The sequence below is a fragment of the Pygoscelis adeliae genome, unplaced genomic scaffold (assembly GCF_000699105.1).
Source record: "Pygoscelis adeliae isolate BGI_AS28 unplaced genomic scaffold, ASM69910v1 Scaffold142, whole genome shotgun sequence".
In the NCBI taxonomy this organism is placed as follows: domain Eukaryota; kingdom Metazoa; phylum Chordata; class Aves; order Sphenisciformes; family Spheniscidae; genus Pygoscelis; species Pygoscelis adeliae.
Window position 1 is genome coordinate 53,184 of NW_008824247.1, and position 9,825 is coordinate 63,008.

The 9,825-nt window shown below is 36.2% G+C and overlaps 1 protein-coding gene across 1 annotated transcript in view; it reads left to right on the plus strand.

Annotated features, from left to right (window-relative positions):
* Positions 1 to 9,825, plus strand: part of PSPC1 (paraspeckle component 1) — a 42,269-nt gene that overhangs the window by 9,191 nt on the left and 23,253 nt on the right. The window contains exons 5-6 of the mRNA XM_009335258.1: positions 4,321 to 4,405; positions 5,384 to 5,492. Of these exons, the coding sequence (XP_009333533.1) occupies positions 4,321 to 4,405; positions 5,384 to 5,492 (194 nt within the window). The remainder of the gene's footprint in view (positions 1 to 4,320; positions 4,406 to 5,383; positions 5,493 to 9,825) is intronic.

The window sequence follows — 9,825 nt, forward strand, 5'->3', positions numbered from 1 at the left end:
TATCATAGTTTTCCTGCTGCACAATGGCTTCCAGCTCCTCCTGTTTGTTGTCCATGCTGCATGCATTGGTGTAGATGCACTTCAGCTGGGCTATTGATCCCGCCCCCTTTTTGAGGGGAGAAGGCCTAATTCCTGCGTGACCATTCTCAGGCGCTTCCGTGGTTTCTAACACATCAATAACCCTTGCGTCTTTGCTGCTGCGTGGATCTCCATCCCCTACCTCCACTGAGACAGCAGACCAAAGGACCTTGCTAGCACACTGTTGGTGTGCTGACCCTAGGCTTATTTCTAGTGAGCCTGTTTTTCTCCCTTTCCCCCTTCAAATCTAGCTCTTTCAATGAGCCCTGCTAACTCCTGTGCAAAGATCCTTTAACCCCCTTTGAGACAGGTGTACCCCCATCTGTTGCCAGCAGGCCTGGTGTCATGTAAAATGACCCATGATCAAAAACCCCAAAATTCTGCCGGTGACACTGGTCTCGGAGCCAGGTAATGATCTGCTGGCTCTTCCTGTTTCTTCCCTCATCATTCTCTGCAACTGGAAGGATAGAGGAGAAGACTACTTGTGCTCCTGATCCCTTAACCAGTCGTCCCAAGGCCCTGAAGTTTCTCTTGATTGCCCTCAGACTTCTTGTTGCAACTTCATCGCTGCCTACCTGAAAAATCAATAATGGATAATAATCTGAGGGCCATACCAGGGTAGGAAGCTTTCTCTTCACATCTTTAACCTGGGCCCCAGGGAGGCAGCAGACTTCCCTAAGAAGTGGGTCTGGTCTGCATATTGGGCCTTTTGTTCCTTTCAGAAGGGAGTCTCCTATGACAATGACCTGTCTTTTTTTCTTTATGGAAGCAGTTCTGACACAGGGTGTAGGCTGACTTAACGTTGGTGACACCCAACAATGCCTATAATAGTGCAGCCCCCCCTTTTCAATTAGACACATATTTTTAATTTTGTGTATATGTTTGACTTTGATATTGATAAATATGGTTCCATGCCGAAAATACAGGGTGGATAAATTTACCATTAACTAATTGTTAATATTTGACAGTGCTAATGGTCTAGTTCTGAACTCATAATTTTTTTTAGAATTTATCCACCTGTTGCCTATACTGGGCGGGAAGGTTAGGGATTACTTTTTCCTAAATTGTCATGCCTTAATTATGTTTTAAACTGAGATAAGATGACAGTGGCCATGGGAGAACAGCTTAGGTATGTTTTGTGGATATTAGGGTTTCTTTTAAGGACACTGTGAAGGAAAAAATACTCTGTTTTTGAATATCTATTAAGCTCCACTTTTATATGCAAAAGGAAAAGAATTACTCTTTCTGTTAAAGAACCACTGGAATATGAATGCTTTTGGTGCTAATATTCTAGTGAGGAAACCTGCTTTTTGTTAGTGTGGGAAGAGGGTTTTTTCCTTCCCTGTTTGGTTAACAGAGTACTTCTCTTTGGTGAGTACTTCTCTATGCACCTACAGATGTTTAATTTGCCAAACTCTAGTGGTTAGTAAACATTCCTTCTGTTTTAATCTCATCAACTCTCCAGCTTCAGTGTGTATGAAAATAAGGTGGGTTTTTTTCCTCTTATATTTATTTTCAGACATTAGCTGCTTCTAAATCTTGCTGGTCTGAACAGTGTCTCTGGGTATAAGTTCAGACCATGCCAAGAATATTAATTATATTAATGAGATTGCATCACAGGGTTTTTAAGAAAGATGCAATGAAACTTTCGAGGCATCCAAACCTAGAATTAATACTTTTGTATTTTTAGTTAACAGATTTAAAGGTGTATTGAAATAGTTATTCTGAAATATGAAATACAGTATATTAATTGTCAGGAGCTAAAAAGAAGATGGGAAGGGTGAGGTTACTAGAGTCCATATACTTCTGCAGGTGAAGGTTTTGTAGAAATTGCTGCTTTATGAGAGCTAGTAGGACTTGATCATGTTGGCTTAAGTACTCAGGTTTTTGTGGTGTGGTATTGATACTGAAGGTAGACTTCATTCTTTTGATACGTGTAATTTTTCAGTTTTAACTGTCATGTTTTGACAGATTGAGTCAGGAGTAATTTGTAAAGCAGAATACGTGTTTCCATGTGTAAGTAAATTGGCATGATGTTTCTGATCTACGTATTGGTGGTATGCTTCAGACTTTTGTAAATATTCCCTCATAATGGTGGTTAAATAGTTTATGAAAATACTGGAAAACGTGACTGAATTTAACCAGAAGCTTCATTCTTTATCAGTTATAGGGAAGCTGGGCATTTGTTCTCCATTTTTAGAACCTGAAAGATCAGTAGCTTAAAACAGCTTAAAAATCTTTTTGGACTTGATATTCCTGCTTGTAAGATTAACTTCTGAGGTGAGAGTACACTTTCGCCTTCTGCCCTCTGCTCTGCAGGTTGAGGATAAAATTAAGACCTTGCCCTTTTTTAAGCACAAGAAAGTGCAGAAGCTAATAATAATGCTTTCTATCTTTTTTCTTTCACAGCTGTTTTAGTGCAGGTGTTTTCTATTCAGAGAAAGGGCCTGTGTCCAACACACATCAGTCCAGAATTACTATCATTGTAGATCTTTTAATATGAATGGCTCTGTGCACAGCCTGAACTTCTAGATCTATGTTTTCATCTGGCTAGTAAGGCTTTGTGCCAATATTCTGCCATTGTGAAATGGTACTGGATCATAAATTGGTATGTTGAACTTTAAAATACTAACAATTTCAGGAAAGGCAGTAATCAGAACTATGTTGTGAAAAAAATTTAAGAGGACACTGGGAAAAGTAGGACTCTATGCCTTAAGAATGAAGGGCAGTAAATGATAAATTTGTAGCAATTAGTGGTAGAGAGAAAGTAGGAAATCCTGTGCTAGTGTATTAACACAAGAAAAAGGGAATGCTACACAAATTTGAAAGAACAAAGAACTGACAAGGAAACAACTTTTCCAACAGTGGACAACATTGAGCATAGAATGGGTCAGTTCTTGATCTCAGTAATACCCTGAAAAAACCTAAAGGTTAATTTTAAAAGAAAAAAGTGCACTTGTACTCTGAAATAATCTAAAGGTTACCTAAAAAAAGAAAAAGTGTGCTTGTGGTGCTCCCTGAGTATCAGGATAACAGTGGCCAAGCCTGCTATGGAAAGCACTGTTGGAAATAAGCAGCCCTCAGACTTTGTGATTTGAGTGAATCTTCAATGTAATCATATTCTACTGAAGTGTGAAATATGTTAATTTTGCAGAAGAGATTGGAAAAGCAAGCCTGCAAAGTGTGCTTGAGAACGGACCTCTAATGTCGATAAGGGTGCTGTGAGAGTAAAAATCTGATAATCTGTTAGGAAAGAAAACATACATGATATTTTGGTGAAATGTACTGGTTATTGTAGTTGTTTTTGAATATTTAAAAGGTTAAGTTGTAATAATATATGCTGATGCAAGTTTGAGGAAAGTAATTTGCATAGCTAAAAAGATGCTTTCATTAGAATAGTGAAGAAATGCATAGAGAAATGTGTGGAGTATTAAAAGGCATATAATAGTGGAATGTTCCTCATAGTGTCTGTAAATAATGCCATGTAGCCAATATCCTATGAAGATAGAAAAGGCAAACAATGTTTTTCTAACAAAAGGTAGAATTAATATTCATTGAAGAACGCATAAATTTCCAGGCAAAAATCAATAATATGACTGGTCAGAAAATAGTACTGCAAAAGTAATTACTGTTAGTTGGGCCCTGCTTTTTAAGAGCATTTTATGTGCTTTTTAAGAGGATACAGCTGTTCCTTTCTGGTAGTGTTAAAGATAAGTAATTTTTAAGTTGCTATAACCAGTCTCTGTGGAGGCTCAGATTACATGTACCTGAAGTTCATACCATTTTTTTCTGATGTGTGCCACGCAGTGGTCTGCAATAGGTAGTGGAGAGTATAGGCCCATATATATGGCACTAGTTTTCTTGCTAGTCTGAAGTTAGCAGTACACAGTGTTGTGAGAAAATTGATGCCTTGCCCTAGATGTAAAACCAGGATGTGATTTAAGTGATTGAGAGTTTTTTTCTTCTCCTTTTCGTTGTTTGAGGACTTCAGATTTCTGTTTCCATAACCTGCTTTGGAGGCTTTGCCAGTCCCGTACCTTTCTGTGTTTCTGTGAGCCGTGGATCCAGTGTGTTTTTTCATATAGTAGACTTAGCTTTATGGGAAGAAACTAGTTAAATGCATTGAGAAAATTCCTTAAAAATTGAATATTAGAACTGTAATCTGACAGTAATAGCAATTTTTTGTGTTGCCACATTGCTGATTGGCAGCTTTTATCTTTATTGCATTTTTAATCCTGTTAGATCTCATGCGACGTCAAGAAGAATTGAGGCGTTTGGAAGAACTTCGAAATCAAGAACTTCAAAAACGCAAGCAGATACAATTGAGGTATTTTGTCTTCTACTGCGCAAAGGTGTGGCATGCAGCTGCTGTAGGCCTGCGTGAATTTAGATACTCTAGCTTGTAGAGCTTGCTTTTGATATCAAATAAAAATGTTTCTGCTGCTAAAAAAGTTGCTTTTCAAAAGCATGTGTGAAGTTTCTGTTTATGTTCTTCAACAGAAAAGTGATCACTTATGCTAATATAGAAGAGTGGTTTCAAGTGTTTCTTGAATTTTTTCATTTATTTCAGCTCTACTAGTTCTGTTGTAAATTTCTGAGCTTTCTAAATAGTGTAGAAATGTCTTAACATAATTTTTTTGTTTCATATGCTTTATTTAACCTTGTGTCTGAAGCATAGCTGTAATAGATATGAACATGCTTCTAAGATTTATGGGCAGGTGATCTGCATGTGGAATAGTAGCATTGCAAATGTACAGTCTGACATGAGATTTTTGGCGGTGTTTTCACTTGATGTTCTGGTATGTTGCAAACAATTTTTCCTTTAAGATCTGCTTCATACAAATACTTGCTTTCATGCCTCTGCTAAAATTTAAGAAAACAGACATAGTATCATCATGTTGATTGAGTTTATATTTTTTTATGTTAAATATCACAAGAAATGTAGATGAGAAAAAAGAACAAAACACAAACACCTCGCAGAGTTAAAAATGTGTCTTTTGGCAGTATTGAAATGTTTTAATCCATAGCGACTTGTTAAAAACTGGAGTATTTTAACCTGCTTACCAATATGTAGCCAGAAGAACAGGTATAGAATGTACTGGTATTGTAATTACCTGTATTCCAGTTTAAAAAAAAAAAAACAAACACAAAATTTCAATAATATTCAGACCCATCAGGTGGGAGTAGATTAGTGCCTTACACTATATAAAAGATTAAATAATGCTTGATCTTATCTCCTGAGACTGAGTACAAGCCTGAATAGGTCAAGAGTCTAAGTTGACATAGTTTTTGACAAATATTCTAGACATGAAGAAGAACATCGACGTCGTGAAGAAGAGATGCTACGTCAGAGGGAACAGGAGGAATTACGACGACAGCAGGAGGGAGGATTTAAGCCAAATTTCATGGACAATGTAAGTAAAATTCTATGATGAAAGTCCAAACTGTAAAAGACTTTTTTTTATTGTAATATTTTTATATACTAGCTATTGAGCTGCCGCCTTCTTGTTTACTGTTTTTCCTTCAGTATTCCATTGTTTTCATGAGCGGAGTGGTACGAATTTAGTAGTGTAGTTATTCTCTTGTACGATGGCATCACTGTTATTTTTCCTACAAGCTGGTGATGTTACATTTCAGTTAAGTGAAGGTGTTCAGATAATAATTTGCCTTTTTTATTCAGGAAATGAATTTTTCCAATAAAATAATAGAATTTTTCTAAGTGGGAGGTCATAGGAATAAATGATGCTTCCAAAAGAAGATGCCCTAGTTTGACTGAAGGTTTAAATTTTAAACCAGTTCAGGCTGTTAAGCTTGTCTGAATTGCTTGTTTTGGTTTATGCTTAACTTACTAAGAATAATATAGTTCAGAAACAAAATGGGCAGTGTTAACTTCATATGGAGCCTAATATCACTTTCCCCTTTGATCCTACTGTAAAACTAGATGAGGAAAACCTTAAAATCTTTACTAAAGGAGACTGAAAGATTATAAAGGTGGAAAAAAAATGGTCCTCTGCTATAATTTCTACATTATTTATATTAGTAATTTAGGTGTGTTCTCCCTCTGAAGATTCATCCTGCAGGACTAGCAAAATGGTGGTATCAGGGGAGTCAGTTTCTAAATTTTCATGATGATCTATTTTGGTCAAGGGTATGATTTTTTTTTTTTCCTACCAACCAAAGCAGTTAAATGAATGCAACCTGTATTGTGAATGCTTTATTTCATGTGAGAAGGATACCTTTTGCTGTCACAGCTTTTCTTAGTGAGGAAGCAATGAATAAGCGATCTGCACAATGCTCTTTCACGTTATAACAACTGTAGTCTGCAGGAGGGAATTTTGCTCCCCTTTACACAGGTACAACTTGATACATAAATAAGAAACCAAACTGCTGGTTTCTCAGCTACTTTCTGATTTTGTGTTTTGTGGAAGAAATACCTATTTTACATTCTATACCATAACATTTTCTGTAGGATTGAGAAGAATATATTGAGTATGCTCTGAGACATCCTAAAAGAAGTTAGAAAATGAAAGGTTTCCTGCTCTCAGCAGGACATCTTTTTTCCCCATCCTCTGCCCCTTAGTGTTTTTAGTAAAGATGGGGAGGAAGCAAAATTGTTCCTTTGATGTTGCTGTGAGTTAATTTTTCTGATTGGGTTTTGAGAATTTGCAGCAGAAAACAATTGAACATTTATTTCCATATGTACTCACACTGTAAAAGAAAACTGCTTTCAGCATGCGTTTGGGGTGATGAAGATCAAGAATTTAAAACTCATAATGTCCTTTAGTGTGTTCCCACATATTAAACATACTTTGTGAAATAGCACATAACAATTGTCTGATGTAATTTAGGAATAGCACTTACTGATTGTGACTTCTGTAGTGCCAAATACAAAATTTCATTTCACCTTAATATCTTCATGTAGCATCTTTTGGGATGGTGCAACTTTCTGACCCTATAAGCTACCTGTCAAAATCCTCCTGTGGCTGATCTGAGACCCATGGTACTCGCTGCAGGAGGGGGAAGTTGGGGAGCCAACCCACAGGCTTGAGATGGCAGTAGCTCCCTCAGATTGCATTGCTGTTAGGACATTGTGGTGGTCTATAAGCCCGCAGCTTGGGGTGCTGGGAAAACAGGTAATGTTGGCGCAGCAACCTCTGCTGGTGTTCTGCTTGCAACAATGTTACTTAGCCTCTGTGCTTGAATTGCTTGCCACAGTTTGGCCATCCTCATGCTTATCTGCATCTTTAAATTCTGAAGTCTGCATGAATAGAAATTGTTCAAGTTGGTGTGCTGGACATGGCAAAAATGCAGTGTAAGAAGGGAAGAGGAGTGGTTCAAATGGAAAGCACTTCAATCACTATGCATAATTTTTGTGACTTTTATACGATGAAATTTTTGGGGGGGAAAGGTAAAGGTGGAAGAATGCTTTGGAAGAGTGTAGCTTTCCCCCTGAGTTGCGTTACTGGAATTGCGTGTTCATCTGGAACTAATTAATACACTGCAAGAATACATAGATGTAGTAGTGCAGTGACAACCCGACCAAAAGTGTTATCAGTTATATAAAGGAATATATAGTACAGGTGGTGGTTTTTAATATCATGCGAAGTTGAAGTGGCATATACAATAATTTAAAAAAATGTTTTCTCTAGCCTTCAGACTATTCTTTAGTCTTCTGGTCATGTGTTGACTTATGTTTTATTTCTAATGTCCTTTTAAAAGAGGAAGAATTGAAACAAAATTGGAAGTGTTGTATATACTTTCTTTAGCAACCGTTTTTAATAAGGGCAGCTATGTAACTCTAAGCATGGCCTATCATTTTGTAGGCATTCATTATAACATGTCTTTAAATAACTGTACTTCAGTTGTATAGTCTGGGAGTTTGAAAAAGCCTTTGCGTTTTGCAGCAGAGAAGAATTGTAGACCGTTTCTGGAGATTGCAAAATGATACATTGCATCTTTTTTCAATTTATTAGAATTTCTTATATAACTAAATTTTTTTGATTTATTCTTACTAATACTTGTTTACTGTGAACAGACTCCATCTGGTAATTACTTCTAGTCTCAGATTACCATTGTACATACACTGAAAAAAATTATTCTCTGTTTTAAGAGTTTAAAAGTTGCCTCTTGGTGAAAATTGCATTTTATGATACTGGTCGATAGTTTTTACCATATCAGGTCTTGATAAACTCTTTTGGCATAATCCTTATAACTTATTAAAGTTTTCTGCCGACCATGTATTTAGAAGGAAAATAATAATTGTTTCTAATCCTTGTTTTTGTTTCTTAAAAGCTTTGAAAAGTAAGCTTCCTTCACTTATATCCTATCACTTTTTACTGTTCAGTATAAAAGAAGGACATAAATGGTAAGTGCAATGACAACCAGAATTGGAACCTCTCATATAAGGCTGCAGTATTAGGCTTTCCTGTTTAAAGTTTCTTTCTGTATCTTTTCCCTAACTTGTTAAACTTTGATTTTTCAGTATGACTACTTTTGAAAAACGTCTTGTAATCAAGTTTAATGCAGTTACCAGTTACTCGATTTAGTTACAGATGATAAAAATATTTTTGGTGTGGGGATTTCTCTTCCTGAAGCATTCTTGTTCATGGTGATGTTATACGTTAAAAATTTGAGTGCATTGATTGTTAATCTGATGGGCAGCCTGGTGATACCTAAACAATTTATTACTCTAGTTGTGTGATCTCTAGTAGATAAGTTATTGATAAACACTTTCATATTGGTTATGGTTTTTCCCTTGCTTTCTAAAAGTCAGTTAGTTGAAATCTGCTATCACAGCTAAATATATATGCATAGTAATTTCATGATAGCTTAATCAGAAAACTTGTTTTCCTGTAATATTTTGCTAATTTTTATTTTGCATACATATTGCTTGCTGAAAGAGGAGCTTGCTGATGGTGATTGGAAGCAATATTTCATTTTTCAGCAGCACAAATATTTTTTAAAAAAATAGTACTTCTAAGGGCTATTAATACATTAATTATTCAAACCGCAACGGTTACTATCCTATTGTGAATGGCTTACATAGATTCACATTGTTAAATCTCCATCAGAGCCTTTTTACCAAATAATTCCAGTTCCAGGATCTATTTTATTCATGTCACCAACTTAGAACAGTGAAAAGAGAGTGATTTGGATTTAATGTATTAAAATAGTTTTCATGTGTCTACAAAAGAGGCCAAAATATGTAGGAGTTGTAGTCTTAGTTTTATGGTGCACAGATTTAATTCTGTAGTAACACTGCAAAATAGTGTCAGGTGGGTATTGTACTTAATGAAACAATAGCTGTGATACTGGCTTACAGCTTTTCTTACTGATGGTTTAAAGAGGGAGTTGAGATCTTTGGGTGTCCTTGTCCTCTTCCCTCCAAGGAAAATCCCCCTTTTTCAAGTGTTACTTGCATATGTAAGGACCTGTTTCTTCTGAGTTCATCAGTTTCAACTTCTGAATGCTTACTGTTCTTTCATGTAAGACTGTATATTAAGTACTTAACTTTTTTTATCTCCTAGTCTTTTCAAGAATTATTTCTAGGTGTTGTTTTGCTTTCCTTTTAATTTTTCTTACACAGAAGCTCTGCTGCTCAAGTATGTTGTGTAAGCATTGGCATAAAGTGGCAGCCACTAAAGCAGTGGAGATTGGCTCAACAGCAGAGATTGTAGTGGACTTGGATCAAAAGCTGTAAGACAGATGAGAGCAAGGGAGTAAAAAAGTACGTTTTTACACAAAGTT